This window comes from Salmo salar, chromosome ssa26 (genome assembly GCF_905237065.1).
Source record: "Salmo salar chromosome ssa26, Ssal_v3.1, whole genome shotgun sequence".
Classification (NCBI taxonomy): Eukaryota; Metazoa; Chordata; class Actinopteri; order Salmoniformes; family Salmonidae; genus Salmo; species Salmo salar.
In genome coordinates this window covers 45,966,327-45,989,995 of record NC_059467.1, presented here as the reverse complement: position 1 = coordinate 45,989,995, position 23,669 = coordinate 45,966,327, and the positions used below count along the sequence as shown (strand labels likewise).

Sequence of the window (23,669 nt, the reverse complement as noted above, 5' to 3'; positions counted from 1 at the left end):
CGCACTGACTCTTGACACAATGTCCGTTTAACCTGGAAGCCAGCCGCACCAATGTGTCGGAGGAAACACCGTACACCTGGTGACCGTGTCAGTGTGCACTGCGCCCAGCCCGCCACCAGAGTCACTAGTGCGCGATGAGACAAGGACATCCCTGCCGGCCAAACCCTCCCCTAACCCGGACGACGCTAGGCCAGTTATTCTCCCGGTCGTGGCCGGCTGCGACAGAGCCTGGATTTGAACCCAGAATCTCAAGTGGCACAGCTAACACTGCAATGCAGTGCCTTGGACCACTGCGCCACTCCGGAGGCCAGTGTCTGTCAATGTTATACCCTGACTACACCGCTTGCATCGCAAAATACATTTAGAAATCTATGTTATTCAATTATTGCACCCACACTGCTCGCGCGTGTCAACGAGCGTCTGCATTGCCAAGGGCTAAAATAGAAGTCAGTTCTATTTGTGACGCAGATCGCGCTGCAAGTCCTGCCTCTCCCATCTCCTCATTGGTTTATAGAAGCAGGTACCCACGTGCCATCTCCTCGTTGGTTATACCCACGTGGGTGATTGAAAGACGAACTGTGTTGCCGGTTGTGGTAATACTATGAAAGTTTAGATGCCATCACCATTTAAGTTCAAAGATGAAAAATCCTGGAAGGAGGAGAGATGACTAGGAATGATTCAGTTGACCGTTTTATGTGTGGATTAATTGTCGGAGTAGAGGACCTTTTTCAGGAAAATATACAACTCAATGTTTATGTCCCAGGACAAATTAACTAGCAACATCAAGCTAGCTAAATAGGACAAACAGCTAGCAAGTGCAAGCTAACTAGCTAAATTGCCATAAATGTTTAATGCTTTTCGATCTGTCCCCAAATTAATGTAATTGGTTCAGAGTTTGTTTTGATATTTTAACCTGAGTGTCGTGGTCGCGTTTGGTGTAGGGGGACAAAATACATTTATGCACGATGGCGCGCACGCGTAGCTAAATTGGGTTTCGTGTTAGTGTGTCACCTTTATTTATACAGGTACGTCAATTAAGAACAGATTCTTATTTACAATGACCTGTCAAACACATCAATACACAACAATTACTCTATACACATCAATTACACTATACACATCTAAACTCAGCAAAAAAAGAAACTTCCTCTCACTGTCAACTGTGTTTTATTTTTTATTTTCAAAATCAAAAGTAACAGTCAGTATCTGGTGTGGCCACCAGCTGCATTAAGTACTGCAGTGCATCTCCTCCTCATGGACTGCACCAGATTTGCCCGTTCTGGCTGTGAGATGTTTCCCCACTCTTCCACCAAGGCACGTGCAAGTTCCCGGACATTTCTGGGGTTAATGGCCCATGCCCTCACCCTCCGATCCAACAGGTCCCAGACGTGCTCAATGGTATTGAGATCCGGGCTCTTCGCTGGCCATGGCAGAACATTGACATTCCTGTCTTGCAGGAAATCACGCACAGAACGAGCAGTATGTCTGGTGGCATTTGTCATGCTGGAGGGTCATGTCAGGATGAGCCTGCAGGAAGGGTACCACATGAGGGAGGAGGATGTCTTCCCTGTAAAGTACAGCTTTAGGATTGCATGCGATGACAACAAGCTCAGTTCGATGATGCTGTGACACACCACCCCAGACCATGACGGACCCTCCACCTCCAAATCGATCCCGCTCCAGAGTACATCGATCCCGCTCCAGAGTACAGGCCTCGGTGTAACGCTCATTCCTTCGACGATAAACGCGAATCCGCTCACCTCTGAGACAAAACCGCGACTCGTCGTGTGAAGAGCACTTTTTGCCTTCCTGTCTGGTCCAGCGACGGTGGGTTTGTGCCCATAGGCGACGTTGTTGCCGGTGATATCTGGTGGGGACCTGCCTTACAACAGGCCTACAAGCCCTCAGTCCAGCCTCTCTCAGCCTATTGCGGACAGTCTGAGCACTGATGGAGGGATTGTGCGTTCCTGGTGTAACTCGGGCAGTTGTTGTTGCCATCCTGTACCTGTCTCGCTGGTGTGATGTTCGGATGTACTGATCCTGTGCAGGTGTTGTTACACGTGGTCTGCCACTGCGAGGACGGTCAGCTGTCCGTCCTGTCTCCCTGTAGCGCTGTCTTAGGCGTCTCACAGTACAGACATTGCAATTTATTGCCCTGGCCACATCTGCAGTCCTCATGCCTCCTTGCAGCATGCCTAAGGCACGTTCACGCAGATGAGCAGGGACCCTGGGCATCTTTCTTTTGGTGTTTTTCAGTCAGTAGAAAGGCCTCTTTAGTGTCCTACGTTTTCATAACTGTGACCTTAATTGCCTACCGTCTGTAAGCTGTTAGTGTCTTAACAACCATTCCACAGGTGCATGTTCATTAATTGTTTATGGTTCATTGAACAAGAAATACATTGTAGACATTGGCCAACATCCCAGAGTCGCCTTGTCACTGTTGACATTGAGACTGTTGTTTTGCGGGTACTGTTTAATGAAGCTGTCAGTTGAGGACTTGTGAGGCATCTGTTTCTCAAACTAGACACTCTAATGCACTTGTTCTCTTGCTCTGATTTGCAACGGGGCCTCCCACTCCTCTTTCTATTCTGGTTAGAGCCAGTTTGCGCTGTTCTGTGAAGGGAGTAGTACACAGCGTTGTACAAGATCTTCAGTTTCTTGGCAATTTCTCGCATGGAATAGCCTTTTTTTCTCAGAACAAGAATAGACTGATGAGTTTCAGAAGAAAGTGCTTTGTTTCTGGCCATTTTGATCCAAACCCACAAATGCTGATGCTCCAGATACTCAGCTATTCTAAAGAAGGACAGTTTTATTGCTTCTTTAATCAGGTCAACAGTTTTCAGCTGTGCTAACATAATTGCAAAAGGGTTTTCTAATGATCAATTAGCCTTTTAAAATGATAAACTTGGATTAGCAAACACAACGTGCCATTGGAACATAGGAGTGATGGTTGCTGATAATGGGCCTCTGTACACCTATGTAGATATTCCATTTCCAGGTACAATAGTCATTTACAACATTAACAATGTCTTCACTGTATTTCTGATCAATTTGATGTTATTTTATTCTTTCAAAAAGGACATTTCGAAGTGACCCCAAACTTTTGAACAGTAGTTTATCTACAGTTGAAATCGGAAGTTTACATACACTTAGGTTGAAGTCATTCAACCACTCCACAAATTTCTTGTTAACAAACTATAGTTTTGGCAATTTGGTTAGGACATGTACTTTGTGCATGACACAAGTCATTTTTCCAACAATTTCCCACAATAAGTTGGGTGAATTTTGGCCCATTCCTCCTGACAGAGCTGGTGTAACTGAGTCAGGTTTCTAGGCCTCCTTGCTCGCACACGCTTTTTCAGTTCTGCCCACAAATTTTCTGTAGGATTGTGGTCAGGGCTTTGTGATGGCCACTCCAATACCTTGACTTCGTTGTCTTTAAGCCATTTTGCCACAACTTTGGAAGTATGCTTGGGGTCATTGTCCATTTGGAAGACCCATTTGCGACCAAGCTTTAACTTCCTGACTGATGTCTTGAGATGTTAGTTCAATATATCCACATAATTTTCCTGCCTCGTGATGCCATCTATTTTGTGAAGTGCACCAGTCCCTCCTGCAGAAAAGCACCCCCACAACATGATGCTGCCACCCCCATGCTTCACGGTTGGTATGGTGTTTCTCAAGGATGAACCAGACTTATGGAGGTCTACAATTTTTTTTCTGAGGTCTTGGCTGATTTCTTTTTGATTTTCCCATGATGTCAAGCAAAGAGGCACTGAGTTTGAAGGTAGGCCTTGAAATACATCCACAGGTACACCTCCAATTGACTCAAACTATGTCAATTAGTCTATCAGAAGCTTCTAAAGCCATGACATCATTTTCTGGAATTTTCCAAGCTGTTTAAAGGCACAGTCAACTTAGTGAATGTAAACTTCTGACCCACTGGAATTGTGATACAGTGAAAATCTGTCTGTAAACAATTGTTGGAAAAATTACGTGTCATGCACAAAGTCGATGTCCTAACCGACTTGCCAAAACTGTAGTTTGTTAACAAGAAATTTGTGGAGTGGTTGAAAAACGAGTTTTAATGACTCCACCCTTAGTGTATGTAAACTTCCGATTTCAAATGTATACACATCAATTACACTATACACATTTATATACACGTCAATTACACTATACACATTTATATATACGTCAATTACACTACACAACATTTACACTATACACGTCAATTACACTAGACACATCTATATACACATCAATTACACTATACACATCTCTATGCACATCAATTACACTATACACATCTCTATGCACATCAATTACACATCAATTACACTATAAACATTTATATACACATCAATTACACTATAAACATCTATTTACACATCAATTACACTATACACATCAATTACACATCAATTACACTATACACATTTATATACACATCAATTACACTATACACATCTATTTACACATCAATTACACTATACACATCTATATACACATCAAGTACACATCAATTACACTATAAACATCTATTTACACATCAATTACACTATACACATTTATATACACGTCAATTACACTACACAACATTTACACTATACACATCAATTACACTAGACACATCTATATACACATCAATTACACTATACACATCTCTATGCACATCAATTACACTATGCACATCAATTACACTAGACACATCTATATACACATCTATTTACACATCAATTACACTATACACATCTATATACACTCAACACAAAAAGCAAAACCCAATCCTATGAAACCACCACATTGTTCAGTAGAAGGCCCTCTAACATCCGCCTGAATCACCCTGGAGGCACCAACTCCACCAACTTCAACGACTTTTGGAGATCATTCCACATGAGAGGCGACAAAAAACTAAAAGCAGATTTGCGTAACTCGGTGGAGATTGATCTCCAGGGTTAGCCATCCCTGAGTCCAGGTCTGGTAACTTGTACGTTCTGAAGGTATCCAATGAGGTAAGGTATGGCGGGAGTTTATGCAAGAGGGCGTTATAGCCAAAAAGAGCACAATACATCAAACTACGAGACTTCCTGGAGGGCCAGCCTACTTTCTCCGTCTGTCTGTGGCAGTGAGTCTCTGTTTCTGTGATGCTGAAAGAGACACTAAACATCTAACCATTTCTCCCAGTCTCTACTGTACCTTTCCAGCCCAACACCAGTAAGCCCATCCCATAGCCAACCCATCTCTTAATATAAACCCCATCCATCCATCTCACCCGTCTGATAATATCCACAATTTAATACTATCCATTAGCCACCAGTTAGTAAGTAAACTGTCCCCAATGACCAGCGGAAATCTGATAAGCCCATCCCATGTGTAACCCATATCCTACTACAGTGGTTCTCAAACTCTCCTCGAATCCCCCAGCTGGTCCAAACCTCTCCTCATGGACCCCCAGCCGGTCCAAACCTCTCCTCATGGACCCCCAGCCGGTCCAAACCTCTCCTCATGGACCCCCAGCCGGTCCAAACCTCTCCTCATGGACCCCCAGCCGGTCCAAACCTCTCCTCGGGGACCCCCAGCCGGTCCAAACCTCTCCTCGGGGACCCCCAGCCGGTCCAAACCTCTCCTCATGGACCCCCAGCCGGTTGATGTATTTGATCTATTCCAGAACTAGCACACATGATTCAACTTGTCAACCAATCATCAAGCCCTTGACTAGGCGAATCAATCATCAGGCCCGACGCCTAGGTGAATCAGTCATCAGGCCCTTGACTAGGTGAATCAATCATCAGGCCCTTGACTAGGGGAATCAGTCATCAGTCCCTTGACTAGGCGAATCAGTCATCAGGCCCTTGACTAGGCGAATCAGTCATCAGGCCCTTGACTAGGCGAATCAGTCATCAGGCCCTTGACTAGGCGAATCAATCATCAGGCCCTTGACTAGGTGAATCAGTCATCAGGCCCTTGACTAGGCGAATCAGTCATCAGGCCCTTGACTAGGCGAATCAATCATCAGGCCCTTGACTAGGCGAATCAATCATCAGGCCCTTGACCTGGCGAATCAATCATCAGGCCCTTGACCTGGCGAATCAATCATCAGGCCCTTGACCTGGCGAATCAGGTGAGATAGTTCAGGGTTACAACACATTTGTGAAACACCTGGGGAGTTCCTGAGGAGAGATTTGGAGAACCACTGTCCTAATATACAGCCCATCAATCTCACTGGTACCCATAAAGCTAATCTGCATAGTCAAATGATGTGAGCTGCACTGTGTTGTGTCCCTCCCAAACCCCAGGCTCCCTCCCCCCTGAAGCTTAGTGGTGATGTAAAGAGGAGCCGTCAGCCTGGGATGTTAAAGCATAGAACAGTTGATGACTATGTCATACCCAAGGTATATAATCAACACTCTAAACCACCACATCATTATGGCATGTTGTTGTTTTGCAAAAAGCTTCAGTATTTTTTACATTTATTTATTAGTTATTTCCGCATCCAGAGTGCATGTTCTCGACCGCTCTTGGAAATGGTGGGACACAAATGGCACTTGGGACATTTGATCCCCAAGTTTGCGAATTTTTTTTTTTTTCTTTTCTTTATTGTTTTGTTCTACCATCGCCTGCCGGGAACATTCTAGTGAAGCAACAGGAGAACCCTGCATTTAAATACTACCGCTAGCTACCCCCCTTTGTCTGGGCAGAATTCTCCTTACATTGGCTGCACTCTATACACTGTGTGTGTGTAACATGTGTAATGTATGTAATGTGTGTGTTGTCCCACAGCGGGAGCTACTAACCAGAGCCAGGAGTGAGGAGATGGGGAGGAGTGTACCAGGCCTGCCTGTTGGCTGGATGAAGGTAAAACAAACACTAAACTCACATATCAAACTATTTCACCTTTTAGTTTCTTGATGTTTAAAGAGAATTGCTAAGTAGCCAGCAAGGGGAAAGCATTGAAGTGTACATATTCTATCAGTGTAATGGTTAACTACATCGCATGCAAATACCATGGAGAATGTTTTCACACACAACCATCAGTTGTGAGAAAAAGAAAATGGAGAATGAAAGACGCTCTCCCCTCTCCTCTCTCCCCTCTCCTCTCTATCCTCTCTCCTCTATCCTCTCTCCCCTCTCCTCTCTATCCTCTCTCCCCTCTCCACTCTATCCTCTCTCCCCTCTCCTCTCTCCCCTCTCCTCTCTATCCTCTCTCCCCTCTCCTCTCTCTCCTCTCTCTCCTCTCTCTCCTCTCTATCCTCTCTATCCTCTCTCTCCTCTCTCTCCTCTCTATCCTCTCTCTCCTCTCCTCTCTCCTCTCTCCCCTCTCCTCTCTATCCTCTCTCTCCTCTCCTCTCTATCCTCTCTCTCCTCTCCATCCTCTCTCCCTCTCCACTCTACCCTCTCTCCCATCTCCTCTCTCCCCTCTCTCCCCTCTCCTCTCTATCCTCTCTCCTCTATCCTCTCTCCCCTCTCCTCTCTATCCTCTCTCCCCTCTCCTCTCTATCCTCTCTCCTCTCTCCCCTCTCCTCTCTCCCCTCTCCTCTCTCCCCTCTCCTCTCTATCCTCTCTCCCCTCTCCTCTCTATCCTCTCTCTCCTCTCTCTCCTCTCTATCCTCTCTCTCCTCTCCTCTCTCTCCTCTCCTCTCTATCCTCTCCACTCTATCCTCTCTCCCGTCCCCTCTCTCCCCTCTCCTCTCTCCCCTCTCTCCCCTCTCCTCTCTCCCCCTCTCCCCTCTCCTCTCTCCCCTCTCTCCCCTATCCTCTCTCCCCTCTCCACTCTATCCTCTCTCCCCTCTCCACTCTATCCTCTCCTCTCTCCCCTCTCCTCTCTCCCCTCTCCTCTCTATCCTCTCTCTCCTCTCCTCTCTATCCTCTCTCTCCTCTCCTCTCTATCCTCTCTCCCCTCTCCTCTCTCCCCTCTCCTCTCTCCCCTCTCCTCTCTCCCCTCTCCTCTCTATCCTCTCTCCTCTCTATCCTCTCTCCCCTCTCCTCTCTATCCTCTCTATCCTCTCTCCCCTCTCCTCTCTATCCTCTCTATCCTCTCTCCCCTCTCCTCTCTATCTTCTCTATCCTCTCCTCTCTATCCTCTCCTCTCTATCCTCTCTCCCCTCTCCTCTCTATCCTCTCTCCCCTCTCCTCTCTATCCTCTCTCCCCTCTCCTCTCTCTCCTCTCTATCCTCTCTCCTCTCTATCCTCTCTATCCTCTCTCCCCTCTCCTCTCTATCCTCTCTCCACCAGTTCTTGGACACGGTAACCGGTACCTACCGTTACTACCATTCCCCAACCAACCGGGTGCACCGCTACCCCCCTGAGGTCAGCGTGCCCCAGACGCCCCCCTCCACCCCTCCTCCGGCCAAACAGAAGCAGCCCCGCCCCGCTGAGCCAGACCAGACCATGGACCGCGACCAGGAGCAGTCCAAACTGAAACGTTCCTACTCTTCTCCAGACATCAGCCAGGACCTGAGGGAGGAGGGGCTAAAGAAGGTTACCGCCCCTATAACTGCAGCCACGCGCCCAACCTTTAACAGGGAGACCAAGTAGGTGACATCATCGTCACATGGATGGGCCTGGTCAATATATAGGTTTCACTCACTCAGATTAAGCCTACTACTGGACTAAAAAGCTGTTTTTCAATGACAAATATGTTTTTAAGTCCTGGGGTGTATTCATTAGTTGGATTCCGTTGCAAAGCATTTTGTCTGTTACAAAACGTTTTGCAACGGAAACCGTTTACCGTTTTACTCTAGGAATCAAACGGAAGCCAACAGAGAGAACCGAACGAAATGGGGAGGGACCTAGCTGAATTTGTCCAATCGAAACAGTTTCCGTCACAAAATGTTTTGCAACAGACAACGTTTTGCAATGGGATCTGACTAATGAATACACCCCTGGGGTTAAAATCAACCCTTGGACTAAATTGCATTTAAATGTTTCTAGATCATTTGGATTCATGGATATGATGAAAAATACTATTGGATTATGACAAAACTTGATTTAAAAGGTTTGAGTCTCCATAAGTATTTAATCCACATTTCTGGATGAAAGTTGATGACGTCACAGTAGCTATCTGTTTTATAATCCAGTTTATTTGACTGTACTGTTTGTAACTTGTCACTGCCATCCCTCCCCCAGACCATCCACTGCTACCGTCTACACCAAGGTGGAGATCGCCCGTCCGTCTGCGGCTAAGATCCGAAACCTGAACCCTGTGTTCGGCGGTCTGGGCGCCTCGCTCACCGGTCTGCGTAACCTAGGTAACACCTGCTACATGAACTCCATCCTGCAGTGTCTCTGCAACACACCGGCCATGGTTGACTACTTCAACAAGAACCTCTATCAGGAGGATATCAACAGGTCAGTCATGTAGTGGTAATGATAATGTAGTAATGATAATGTAGTGATTTATAATGCAACACACCGGCCATGGTTGACTACTTCAACAAGAACCTCTATCAGGAGGATATCAACAGGTCAGTCATGTAGTGGTAATGATAATGTAGTAATGATAATGTAGTGATTTATAATGCAACACACCGGCCATGGTTGACTACTTCAACAAGAACCTCTATCAGGAGGATATCAACTGGTCAGTCATGTAGTGGTAATGATAATGTAGTAATGATAATGTAGTGATTTATAATGTCTCTCTCTGCCTGTCTCTCGCGCTCTCTCTCTCTATCTCTCCCCCCCGACAGGGCTAATGTCCTGGGTCACCGAGGCGAGGTAGCAGAGGAGTTTGGTGTGATCATGAAGGCTCTGTGGTCAGGCCTGTATAAGTGTATCAGCCCCCGCGACTTTAAGTTCACAATAGGGAAGATCAATGAATCCTTCTCTGGCCACGAACAGCAGGACTCCCAGGAGCTGCTGCTCTTCCTTATGGACGGACTCCACGAGGACCTCAACAAGGTAGGGAGACTGGAGAGCGAGCAGGAGAAACGTGATTAACAAGGAAAATAGTTTGAAGAATACCTAGTGCCTCCAAAGTTACATAGTAGGGTAGAATTCCGGAATGGAACAATGACAACTCCTGTCAAATGGGCCTAGTTAAAGCTGAGCTGGAGTTGACTACAATAGTAATTATATTGCAAAGTGGTCCTCTGTGGCCCGGTGCCGCGGTCCTCTGTGGCCCGGCGGGGTAGAGCATGGCGCTTACAATGCCAGGATCGTGGGTGCGATTCCCGGTACCACCCATATGTCAAATGAATGCTGGATGACTGTAAGTTGCTTTGGATAAAAGCCTATGTTAAATGGCATATATAATATTATTAAAGCTAACTTGTAATTTCTGGAGATGTCAGTGCCGTTGCTGATCCGTTGGAAATATAAAAGCACATTCTATCTTTTGGATATAAAAGCCTTTTTGAGTACATCACACGTTCAGCTTTAAAATGGTGAAGGGAGTTGTGTTGAGGCGAGTTGTATTGAGGCGAGTTGTATTGAGGCGAGTTGTGTTGAGGCGAGTTGTGTTGAGGCGAGTTGTATTGAGGCGAGTTGTATTGAGGCGAGTTGTATTGAGGCGAGTTGTACTGAGGCGAGTTGTGTTGAGGCGAGTTGTATTGAGGCGAGTTGTGTTGAGGCGAGTTGTATTGAGGCGAGTTGTGTTGCGGCGAGTTGTGTTGCGGCGAGTTGTATTGCGGCTAGTTGTATTGCGGCTAGTTGTATTGCGGCGAGTTGTATTGCGGCGAGTTGTATTGCGGCGAGTTGTATTGAGGCGAGTTGTATTGACGTGAATTGTGTTGAGTCTGGTTGTATTGATGTGAATTGTGTTGAGTCTAGTTGTATTGATGTGAATTGTGTTGAGGCTGGTTGTATTGATGTGAATTGTGTTGAGGCTGGTTGTATTGATGTGAATTGTGTTGAGTCTAGTTGTATTGATGTGAATTGTGTTGAGTCTAGTTGTATTGATGTGAATTGTGTTGAGTCTGGTTGTATTGATGTGAATTGTGTTGAGTCTAGTTGTATTGATGTGAATTGTGTTGAGGCTGGTTGTGTTGATGTGAATTGTGTTGAGGCTGGTTGTATTGATGTGAATTGTGTTGAGTCTGGTTGTGTTGAGGCTGGTTGTGTTGATGTGAATTGTGTTGAGGCTGGTTGTGTTTCTCCACCTGTCCTCTTTCTGAAGGTTGCTAACCGTAAGTGCTACACGGAGGAGGAGAATGACGATCTGGACGACCAGCGGGCTGCTGACCAGGCCTGGAGCAAACACAAGCTGCTCAACGAATCTATCATCGTAGCGCTGTTCCAGGGACAGTTTAAGAGCACAGTTCAGTGTCTCACCTGCCACAGGAAGTCCCGCACCTTCGAGACCTTTATGTACCTGACCCTGCCGCTGGCCTCCACCAACAAGTGTTCCCTGCAGGTAAGACAACACGCCTGTTTACACATACGGCTCGTTCTTCCAAATGAAAACCTTTTTTCTGTCCCTTTTTAATATTTTAAGTAGAAATTGGTCGGAAATGTAGCATTTTAAAAGCCTGTTATATTAAATTAAGTGCCCATATGGGAAATTCTATAAATATATAATGTATATTTTTTTATATGAATAAAGGCTAGCTAAAGTGCCACAATTCAGCATTTTGACATGTCCCTCTGTGCATCCTTCTGACTGCCAGGAAGATTTTAACCCAGTTAATTTCACCATCATTGTAAAGCCCTGGTTATTCTGTTGCTTTGACAGTCATTTCTGAACATTATTCATTTCATGTGATTCATCTAATACCATGAAATGTCTGTCCCTCATTTGAACATTTCTGTCTGATTTTAGGATGAAATTGTCAAGCCTGTTATGTTTTAGTTGTAACCTAATGTAGCAGGCGGAGCCACCTGAGCAGAGTCCCCACACCTGCTTTTCAGGGGGAAAGGAAACCAGGCTGGAAACAAGATGTTTCTGGGGGTGTTTCTGGCACTTTTACTGTAGTCATTAGTTTTAATTGAACCTCTTGAGATGGAAAACTGTGTTTTTTTAGGAAGGTGAACATGTGCTCTTTATGACGATGTTAAAATGAGGTGAAATAAGAAACAAAATGAAGTCACACTACACGAGGTGTACACACACACACACACACACACACCCCTTTGAGACCATCATGTACCTCTCTGCTGCTGGCTTCAACCAATAAGGGATTCCCATAGGTTAGGAGACACACGCGCGTGTGTGTGTAGATGCACGTGTATACACACAGACATACACACATTCACACACTTGCAACCAACACTGCCTCAACGACCAAAATGTTATGTTTGAAACGTAATACAATGTGTAACCAACCCTCTCCTCTGTTAGGCTTGTCTACTGTCCTACTGTGTTCCAGGACTGTCTGAAGTCTACTGTCCTACTATGTTCCAGGACTGTCTGAAGTCTACTGTCCTACTGTGTTCCAGGACTGTCTGAAGTCTACTGTCCTACTATGTTCCAGGACTGTCTGAAGTCTACTGTCCTACTGTGTTCCAGGACTGTCTGAAGTCTACTGTCCTACTGTGTTCCAGGACTGTCTGAAGTCTACTGTCCTACTGTGTTCCAGGACTGTCTGAAGCCTACTGTCCTACTGTGTTCCAGGACTGTCTGAAGTCTACTGTCCTACTGTGTTCCAGGACTGTCTGAAGCTGTCTAATCTAACCATGTCTTACTGTGTGTTCCAGGACTGTCTGAAGCTGTCTAATCTAACCATGTCTTACTGTGTGTTCCAGGACTGTCTGAAGCTGTCTAATCTAACCATGTCTTACTGTGTTCCAGGACTGTCTGAAGCTGTCTAATCTAACCATGTCTTACTGTGTGTTCCAGGACTGTCTGAAGCTGTCTAATCTAACCATGTCTTACTGTGTTCCAGGACTGTCTGAAGCTGTCTAATCTAACCATGTCTTACTGTGTTTCAGGACTGTCTGAAGCTGTCTAATCTAACCATGTCTTACTGTGTGTTCCAGGACTGTCTGAAGCTGTCTAATCTAACCATGTCTTACTGTGTTCCAGGACTGTCTGAAGCTGTCTAATCTAACCATGTCCTACTGTGTTCCAGGACTGTCTGAAGCTGTCTAATCTAACCATGTCTTACTGTGTGTTCCAGGACTGTCTGAAGCTGTCTAATCTAACCATGTCTTACTGTGTTCCAGGACTGTCTGAAGCTGTCTAATCGTACCATGTCTTACTGTGTGTTCCAGGACTGTCTGAAGCTGTCTAATCGTACCATGTCTTACTGTGTTCCAGGACTGTCTGAAGCTGTCTAATCGTACCATGTCTTACTGTGTGTTCCAGGACTGTCTGAAGCTGTCTAATCGTACCATGTCTTACTGTGTTCCAGGACTGTCTGAAGCTGTCTAATCGTACCATGTCTTACTGTGTGTTCCAGGACTGTCTGAAGCTGTCTAATCGTACCATGTCTTACTGTGTTCCAGGACTGTCTGAAGCTGTCTAATCGTACCATGTCTTACTGTGTGTTCCAGGACTGTCTGAAGCTGTCTAATCTAACCATGTCCTACTGTGTTCCAGGACTGTCTGAAGCTGTCTAATCTAACCATGTCTTACTGTGTTCCAGGACTGTCTGAAGCTGTCTAATCTAACCATGTCTTACTGTGTTCCAGGACTGTCTGAAGCTGTCTAATCTAACCATGTCTTACTGTGTTCCAGGACTGTCTGAAGCTGTCTAATCGTACCATGTCTTACTGTGTTCCAGGACTGTCTGAAGCTGTTTTCTAAGGAGGAGAAGCTGACCGACCAGAACAAGGTGTTCTGTCGACACTGTAAAGCTCTCAGAGACTCCATCAAGAAACTGGAGATCTGGAAGGTCCCGCCCATCATACTGGTTCACCTTAAACGGTACCTACTTACAACACCGTGTGCATTTGAAATGACACGATGACCAAGACACACACACACACACACACACACACACCGATAACAATGTGTATTAACCCCAGTACTGCCGTCTCTTGTAGGTTCTCGTACGAGGGCCGTTGGAAGCAGAAGCTGCAGACGACAGTAGACTTCCCTCTGGAGAATCTAGACCTCAGTCAGTATGTCATCGGACCCAGAGCCAGCCTCAAGAGATACAACCTGTTTGGAGTGTCTGTAAGTACTATTAGCACCAGCCTGGAAACATTGCAGTCAAATACTGTGCGTCTTCTGGTCCTGTGTGGCTCAGTTGGTAGAGCATGGGTCTTGTAACGACAGGGTCGTGGGTTCTCCCAGTGGCCACTCATACCAAAATGTATGCCCCCATCAACTACTGTCGCTTTGGATAAAAGCCTTTGGTAAATTACATGCGCTATATATACTAAAGTATGTGGACACCCCTTCAAATTGGTGGATTCTGCTATTTCAGCCGCACCCGTTGCTGACAGGTGTATAAAATCGAGTACACAGCCACGCAAGCTCCATAGACAAACATTGGCAGTAGAATGGCCTTACTGAAGAGGTCAGTGACTTTCAACGTGGCACCGTCATAGGATGCTACCTTTCCAACAAGTCAGTTCGTCAAATTTCTGCCCTAATAGAACTGTCCCGGTCAACTGTTATTTCTGTTATTGTGAAGTGGAAACGTCTAGGAGCATCAACGGCTCAACCGCAAAGTGGGAGGCCACAAGCTCACAGAACGGGACCGGTGAGTGCTGAAGCACGTAGCGCATAAAAATGGTCTGTCCTCGGATTGCAACTCTCACTACCAAGTTCCAAACTGCCTCTGGAAGCAACGTCAGCACACTAAAAAGTTTGTCAGGATCTTCATGAAATGGGTTTCCATGGCCGAGCAGCCGCACATAAGCTTAAAATCACCACGGGCAATGCCAAGCGTCGGCTGGAGTGGTGTAAAGCTCACCACCATTGGACTCTGGAGCAGTGGAAACGCGTTCTCTGGAGTGAGGAATCACGCTTCACCATCTGGCAGTCTGACGGATGAATCTGGGTTTGGCGTATGCCAGGAGAACGCTACCTGCCCAAATTCACAGTGCCAACTGTAAAGTTTGGTGTAGGAGAAATAATGGTCTGGGGCTGTTTTTCATGGTTGGGGCCCTTAGTTCCAGTGAAGGGAAATCTTAACGCTACAGCATACAATGACTTTCTAGACTAGAGACTGTGCTTCCAACTTTGTGGCAACAGTTTGGGGAAGGCCCTTTCCTGTTTCAGCATGACAATGCCCCCTTGCACAAAGCGAGGTCCATACAGAAATGGTTTGTCAAGATCTGTGTGGAAGTACTTGACTGGCCTGCACAGAGCCCTGACCTCAACCCTCAACCTCAAATCACTCACATGTCACCAGCAAAGCACCACCACACCACCTCCTCCATGCTTCACGGTGGAGATCATCCGTTCACCTATTCTGCGTCTCACAAAGACTAGGCTGTTGGAACCAAAAATCTCACATTTCTACCCATCAGACCAAAGGACAGATATCCACGGGTCTAATGTCCATTGCTCATGTTTCTTGGCCCAAGCAAGTCTTTTCTTCTTATTGGTGTCCTTCAGTAGTGGTTTCTTTGCGGCAAAGCCAATAAGGCCTGATTCACGCAGTCTCCTCTGAACAGTTGATGTTGAGATGTCTGTTACTTGAAATCTGTGAAGCATTTATTTGGGCTGCAATCTGAGGCTGGTAACTCTAATGAACTCTGGGTCTTCCTTTCCTGTGGCGGTCCTCATGAGAGCCAGTTTCATCATAGCGCTTGAGGGTTTTGCGACTGCACTTGAAGAAACTGTCAAAGTTCTTGAAATTTTCTGTATTGACTGACCTTCATGTCTTAAAGTAATGATGGACTGTCGTTTCTCTTTGCTTATTTGAGCTGTTCTTGCCATAATATGGACTTGGTCTTTTACCAATTAGAGCTACCTTCTGTATACCGCCCCTACCTTGTCACAACACAACTGATTGGCTCAAACGCATTAAGAAGGACAGAAATTCCACAAATTAACTTTTAATAACAAGACACACCTGTTAATTGAAATGCATTCCAGGTGACTACCTCATGAAGCTGATTGAGAGAATGCCAAGAGTGTGCAAATCTGTTATCAAGGGTGGATACTTTGAAGAATATCAAATAGAAAATATATTTTGATTTGTTTAGCACTTTTTTGGTTACTACATGATTCCATATGTGCTATTTCATGGTTTTGATGTCTTCACTATTATTATACAATGTAGAAAATAGTAAAAATAAAGAAGAACCCTTGACTCAGGAGGTGTGTCCAACAAACAAACAGGCCGTTAACCCTCTGTGTCCTTCCCTTCTGTAACAGAACCATTATGGCGGTCTGGATGGGGGTCACTACACAGCCTACTGTAAGAACGCCATGAAACAGCGCTGGTACAAGTTTGACGACCACGAGGTCTCTGAAATCTCCACCTCCACTGTCAAGTCCTCCGCAGCGTACATCTTCTTCTTCTCCTCCCTGTGAGGGCAGAGCTGCAACACTGCTAGGAGCTATGAGGCTACATAAAGGCTAGCTAACATGCAGGCTGCTTTGACTCAGCTTCCTCTGCTGGTGGGAGAAAGGAACTGAACTGGTGATGTTTTTGTTAACTGAACTGAACTGCCAGGGGCCATACTTGTGAACTTTTGCTTAGACCATGGTTTAAACCATTAGTCTAAAATGGCTAGCTGCTAGCTTTTTCTCTCAGGCCAACCTGGCCAAATTAGCCCCGATGCTAATTAGCCACGATGCTTAGGCCAGCTAAGCAGATGATTATATCCGATAACAAATCAACCTATCAGATAACTTAGAGCCACCATCCAATCACATTTGTTCATTAGGTAAATTTGCTTCCAACTGATTGGTTTAATTTGTTACCCATGGTCTAAGTGGAGTTTCCCCAATATATTTTTTGCATGATGCTTCCTTGACTAGGCAAGTGACATCATCAAAAATGACGGTTTTCGCATATATGATGAAGTTCCATGTTTTTGCTTATCCATTCAACACACATCCATGTACTTTTCAATTAAAAAAAGTAGGATTATATTGTAACTTTTGTTCTTCATACATTGTCAAAGGCGCTGACTCTCGTGGTGTTGTCAAATAGCAGTAATTTACCACTGCTTGTCTGGGGTGGTGGCGTGATCTACTCCATGGCGGCTGTTCTGAATACCATTGGGAGCAAGATTTGTTTTTAAGGAGGAAAATTATGATCTAAGCAAAAGTTCACTAGTATGGCCGTGCAAGGTTTGGTGGTTTTGGATAACTGAACTGGCTAGGTTTGGTGGTTTTGGTAGACTGAACTGACAGGTTGAAATGTGGATATGTGGAAAGAGATGGACATACTGTAGTGTGTGGTGGAAGGGTGGGTTAGTGACTGGGTGTGTGCAGGAAAGGGAGAGACGCAGGCACTCCAATGCTTCAACTCATAGAGGACTCAACAGCTGTTAAAACACAGTCTATTCATATTAAACCAGAGTGTAGGGAGAGGGTTCCCTGTTCTAATCACTGCAACTTAAAACCCTGTTCTTAACACAGCAACGTTGTAATTCTGCTAGTTCTGGGTTTCAGTTGAGTCTGTGTGGAGTGGACGGACTTTTGTTAGTATACACAGACCTTATTTAAGCTTCCATGTACTGTGAATCTTCTAGTGAAGAGTATAGGGACGTTTAGTTAGGGAGAGTGACGTTTAGTTAGGGAGAGGGACGTATAGGGACGTTTAGTTAGGGAGAGGGACGTATAGGGATGTTTAGTTAGGGAGAGTGACGTATAGGGACGTTTAGTTAGGGAGAGGGACGTATAGGGACGTTTAGTTAGGGAGAGGGACGTATAGGGACGTTTAGTTAGGAGAGGGACGTATAGGGACGTTTAGTTAGGGAGAGGGACGTATAGGGACGTTTAGTTAGGGAGAGGGACGTATAGGGACGTTTAGTTAGGGAGAGGGACGTATAGGGACGTTTAGTTAGGGAGAGGGACGTATAGGGACGTTTAGTTAGGGAGAGGGACGTATAGGGACGTTTAGTTAGGGAGAGGGACGTATAGGGACGTTTAGTTAGGGAGAGTGACGTATAGGGACGTTTAGTTAGGGAGAGGGACGTATAGGGACGTTTAGTTAGGGAGAGTGACGTATAGGGACGTTTAGTTAGGGAGAGTGACGTATAGGGACGTTTAGTTAGGGAGAGGGACGTATAGGGACGTTTAGTTAGGGAGAGTGACGTATAGGGACGTTTAGTTAGGGAGAGGGACGTATAGGGACGTTTAGTTAGGGAGAGGGACGTATAGGGACGTTTAGTTAGGGAGAGGGACGTATAGGGACGTTTAGTTAGGGAGAGGGACGTTTAGTGTGACGTACAGTGCCTTCGGAAAGTTTTCAGACCCCTTGACTTTTTTCCACATTTTATTATGTTACAGCAAATGTGTTCAATAGTTTTTTTCTCATTAATCTACACACAATACCCCATAATGACAAAGCAAAAACAGGTTTTTATAAATGTTTGCTAATTTATTCTAAATAAAAAAACTGATATCACATTTACATAAGTATTCAGACCCTTTACTCAGTGCTTTGTTGAAGCACCTTTGGCAGCGATTACAGCATCAAGTCTTCTTGGGTATAAAGCTACAAGCTTGGCACACCTGTATTTGGGGAGTTTCTCCCATTCTTCTCTGCAGAACCTCTCAAGCTCTGTCAGGTTGGGTGGGGAGCGTTGCTGCACAGCTATTTTCAGGTCTCTCCAGATATGTTCAATCAGATTCAAGGCTCTGGCTGTGCCACTCACGGACATTTAGAGACTTGTCCAGAAGCCACTACTGCGTTGTCTTCGCTGTGTACTTAGGGTCGTTGTCCTATTGGAAGGTGAACCTTTGCCCCAGTCTGAGGTCCTGAATGCTCTGGAACAGGTTTTCATTAAGGATCTCTCTGTACTTTGCTCCGTTCATGTTTGCATTGATCCTGACTAGTCTCCCAGTCCCTGCCGCTGAAAAACATCCCCACAGCATGATGCTGCCACCACCATGCTTCACCATAGAGATTGTGCCAGGTTTCCTCCAGACGTGACGCTTGGCATTCAGGCCAGAGAATCTTGTTTCTCATGGTCTGATGAGAAACAAGCGGGCTGTCATGTTGTCTTTTACTAAGGAGTGGCTTCCGTCTGGCCACCCTACCATAAACGCCTGATTGGTGGTATGCTACAGAGATGGTTGTCCTTCCGGATGGTTCTCCCATCTCCACAGAGGAACTCTAGAGCTCTGTCAGAGTGACTATCGGGTTCTTGGTCACCTAAATAAAGTATTTCTGTTTTTTATTTGTAATAAATTTGCCAAAAATTCTAAAAACCTGTTTTTGCTTTGTTCTAATGGTGTATGGTGTGTAGATTGCTGTTTTAATTTAATACATTTTAGAATATGGCTGTACTGTGACAATGTGGAAAAAGGAAAGGGGTCTGAGTACTTTCCCAATGCACTGTATTTGGACGTTTCCTTAGGTAGAGTGACTTATCTGTACATACAGTAACATTAACAGCTTTCTGCTGATGTTGCACATGCAACACTAAACACATGGTGCCGAGGGGGATTCTCCTCTTCTATTTAAACTCACAAATGATCCTTTAATTTTCTCCTTTAGAGAGAATCAGCTGGCATGATTGATGACTAACTATTTGATAAAGGAGTAGTCTAAACTACATACTTAGGGTGTATCCCAAATAGCACCTTATCCCCTATAAAGAGCACACCTTTTGACAGGGCCCTGGGTTAAAAGAAGTGCACTTTTATAGGGAATAGGGAATCATTTGAGACTCGGCCTTCTCCTGGTGAGGTGTTGAGATGTTTTTGGTGTGCCCTAAGAGTAGAGGTTTAAAAACAGTTCCCTTCACAGCGCACTGCTTTTTGGCACCGGTCTTCAGATGAACTCATTGTTTAGGGAGTTCTTGCTGGTTTTATGCTGGCCACATTCTATGAAAACCAACAGCACAATGCACTTGTGGTGTTTGTATAAAACACATACATTCATTCAAATCTACCAACTGACTTTTGATTTGTAGCAAATGGCACCCTATTACCTAAATAGTGCACTACTTTTGACCAGGACCCTATTCCCTAAATAGTGCACTACTTTTGACCAGGACCCTATTCCCTAAATAGTGCACTACTTTTGACCAGGGCCCATAGGGTAGTGCACTATTAAGGGAATGGGGTGCACACGTAGCCTTTTGTGACCGATTGAAAATGGTTGAGCCTGATACTGAGACATAAGTCATTAGGCCTAATCAATAATGTAATCTATCAGTGTAATTTTACTACCCTGGAAAATAACCTCTTCAGTGTACACTAGTCTACTGTACTCTCTTGCTATTAAAAAATGTGTTTTCATCTAAAATACAGGACTTTACCTTCAATACCAATGTTAAGGAGATCTATAATCAATACATGACTTTACCTTCAATACCAATGTTAAGGAGATCTATAATCTATACATGACTTTACCTTCAATACCAATGTTAAGGAGATCTATAATCTATACATGACTTTACCTTCAATACCAATGTTAAGGAGATCTATAATCTATACATGTATAGGTTAAGCCGTATCAGTTAAATAAAGGTAAAAATGAAAAAAATACAATCTGGTTGTTTTGACAACGGTAGCTGATTATTTGTGATATGTTGATCTTCTGTTGTCTTTTTTTCAACTTTGTCCTGGAATAAGCACTAATTTTCAAGTGGGGATGTAAACTCAGCAAAAAAAAGAAACGTCCTCTCACTGTCAACTGTGTTTATTTTCAGCAAACTTAACATGTGTAAATATTTGTATGAACATAAGATTCAACAACTGAGGCATAAACTGAACAAGTTCCACAGACATGTGACTAACAGAAATGGAATAATTTGTCCATGAACAAAGTGGGGGGTCAAAATCAAAAGTAACAGTCAGTATCTGGTATGGCCACCAGCTGCATTAAGCACTGCAGTGCATCTCATCATGGACTGCACCAGATTTGCCAGTTCTTGCTGTGAGATGTTACCCCACTCTTCCACCAAGGCACCTGCAAGTTCCCGGACATTTCTGGGGGGAATGGCCCTAGCCCTCATCCTCCGATCCAACAGGTCCCAGACGTGCTCAATGGGATTGAGATCCGGGCTCTTCGCTGGCCATGGCAGAACACTGACATTCCTGTCTTGCACGAAATCACACACAGAACGAGCAGTATGGCTGGTGGCATTGTCATGCCGGAGGGTCATGTCAGGATGAGCCTGCAGGAAGGGTACCACATGAGGGAGGAGGATATCTTCCCTGTAACGCACAGTGTTGGGATTGCCTGCGATGACAGCAAGTTCAGTCCGATGATGCTGTGACACACCGCCCCAGACCATGACGGACCCTCCACCTCCAAATCGATCCCGCTCCAGAGTACAGGCCTCGGTGTAACGCTCATTCCTTCGATGATAAACGCGAATCCGACGATCACCCCTGGTGAGACAAAACCGCTACTCGTCGTGTGAAGAGCACTTTTTGCCTGTCTTGTCTGGTCCAGCGACGGTGGGTTTGTGCCCATAGGCGACGTTGTTGCCGGTGATGTCTGGTGAGGACCTGCCATACAACAGGCCTACAATCCCTCAGTCCAGCCTCTCTCAGCCTATTGCGGACAGTCTGAGCACTGATGGGGGTATTGTGCGTTCCTGGTGTAACTCGGGCAGTTGTTGTTGCCATCCTGTACCTGTCCCGCAGGTGTGATGTTCGGATGTACCGATCTTGTGCAGGTGTTGTTACACGTGGTCTGCCACTGCGAGGAGGATCAGCTGTCCGTCCTGTCTCCCTGTTGCGCTGTCTTAGGCATGTCACAGTACAGACATTGCAATTTATTGCCCTGGCCACATCTGCAGTCCTCATGCCTCCTTGCAGCATGCCTAAGGCACATTCACGCAGATGAGCAGGGACCCTGGGCATCTTTCTTTTGATGTTTTTCAGAGTCAGTAGAAAGGCCTCTTTAGTGTCCTAAGTTTTCATAACTATGACCTTAATTGCCTACCGTCTTTTAGCTGTTAGTGTCTTAACGACCGTTCCACAGGTGCATGTTCATTAATTGTTTATGGTTCATTGAACAAGCATGGGAAACAGTGTTTAAACCCTTTACAATGAAGATCTGTGAAGTTATTTGGATTTTTTACGAATTACTTTAAAAGACAGGGTCCTGAAAAAGTGCCGTTTCTTTTTTTGCTGAGTTTATGTACGCCTATGATTTTGACATTTTTAAAACATGTCTCGAGCTGAGTTACTGTTTTTCTCACTGTGTTGGGCTGTCTGGGGGTTAGAGACTGTTCTCTGTGTTGGCCTGTCTGGGGGTTAGAGACTGTTCTCTCTGTGTTGGGCTGTCTGTGGGGTTAGAGACTGTTCTCTCTGTGTTGGGCTGTCTGGGGGTTAGAGACTGTTCTCTCTGTGTTGGGCTGTCTGGGGGGTTAGAGACTGTTCTCTCTATTGGGCTGTCTGGGGGGTTAGAGACTGTTCTCTCTATTAGGCTGTCTGGGGGTTAGAGACTGTTCTCTCTATTGGGCTGTCTGGGGGTTAGAGACTGTTCTCTCTGTGTTGGGCTGTCTGGGGGGTTAGAGACTGTTCTCTGTATTGGGCTGGCTGGGGGTTAGAGACTGTTCTCTCTGTGTTGGGCTGTCTGAGGGGTTAGAGACTGTTCTCTCTATTGGGCTGGCTGGGGGTTAGAGACTGTTCTCTCTGTGTTGGGCTGTCTGGGGGGTTAGAGACTGTTCTCTCTATTGGGCTGTCTGGGGGTTAGACTGTTCTCTCTGTGTTGGGCTGTCTGGGGGTTAGACTGTTCTCTCTGTGTTGGGCTGTCTGGGGGGTTAGAGACTGTTCTCTCTATTGGGCTGTCTGGGGGTTAGAGACTGTTCTCTCTGTGCTGGGCTGTCTGGGGGTTAGAGACTGTTCTCTCTGTTGGGCTGTCTGGGTGTTAGAGACTGTTCTCTCTATTGGGCTGTCTGGGGGTTAGAGACTGTTCTCTCTATTGGGCTGTCTGGGGGTTAGAGACTGTTCTCTTTGTTTTGGGCTGTCTGGGGGTTAGAGACTGTTCTCTCTGTTGGGCTGTCTGGGGGTTAGAGACTGTTCTCTCTGTGTTGGGCCGTCTGGGGGTTAGAGACTGTTCTCTCTGTGTTGGGCCGTCTGGGGGTTAGAGACTGTTCTCTCTGTGTTGGGCTGTCTGGGGGTTAGAGACTGTTCTCTCTGTGCTGGGCTGTCTGGGGGTTAGAGACTGTTCTCTCTGTATTGGGCTGTCTGGAGGGTTAGAGACTGTTCTCTCTGTGTTGGGCTGTCTGGGGGTTAGAGACTGTTCTCTCTGTTGGGCTGTCTGGGGGTTAGAGACTGTTCTCTGTGTTAGGCTATCTGGGGTTAGAGACTGTTCTCTCTGTGTTGGGCTGTCTGGGGGTTAGAGACTGTTCTCTCTGTGTTGGGCTGTCTGGGGGGTTAGAGACTGTTCTCTCTGTATTGGGCTGTCTGGGGGATGAGAGCCTGTTCTCTCTGTGTTGGGCTGTCTGGGGGTTAGAGACTGTTCTCTCTGTTGGGCTGTCTGGGGGTTGGAGACTGTTCTCTCTATTGGGCTGTCTGGGGTTTAGAGACTGTTCTCTCTGTGTTGGGTTGTCTGGGGGTTAGAGACTGTTCTCTCTGTGTTGGGTTGTCTGGGGGTTAGAGACTGTTCTCTCTCTGCTGGGCTGTCTGGGGGTTAGAGACTGTTCTTTCTGTGTTGGGTTGTCTGGGGGGTTAGAGACTGTTCTCT

At 45.7% G+C, this 23,669-nt stretch overlaps 1 protein-coding gene across 4 annotated transcripts in view; it reads left to right on the top strand.

The window, feature by feature from the left end:
* The window catches only part of usp8 (ubiquitin specific peptidase 8), a 30,364-nt gene extending 13,419 nt beyond the window's left edge, over positions 1-16,945 (top strand). Inside the window, exons 12-21 of one of the 4 annotated variants that reach the window (XM_045708006.1) lie at positions 6,300-6,395; positions 6,784-6,858; positions 8,236-8,534; positions 9,130-9,307; positions 9,424-9,467; positions 9,693-9,903; positions 11,120-11,356; positions 13,665-13,807; positions 13,927-14,059; positions 16,217-16,945. In XM_045708006.1, the coding sequence (XP_045563962.1) occupies positions 6,300-6,395; positions 6,784-6,858; positions 8,236-8,534; positions 9,130-9,307; positions 9,424-9,467; positions 9,693-9,903; positions 11,120-11,356; positions 13,665-13,807; positions 13,927-14,059; positions 16,217-16,375 (1,575 nt within the window). In that variant the 3' untranslated portion in view covers positions 16,376-16,945. Of the gene's footprint in view, positions 1-6,299; positions 6,396-6,783; positions 6,859-8,235; positions 8,535-9,129; positions 9,352-9,423; positions 9,468-9,692; positions 9,904-11,119; positions 11,357-12,588; positions 13,636-13,664; positions 13,808-13,926; positions 14,060-16,216 lie in introns of those variants that run through there. The other 3 variants (XM_045708005.1, XM_045708007.1, XM_045708008.1) reach the window with 3 other exon arrangements.
* Positions 16,946-23,669: the final 6,724 nt, after the last annotated feature.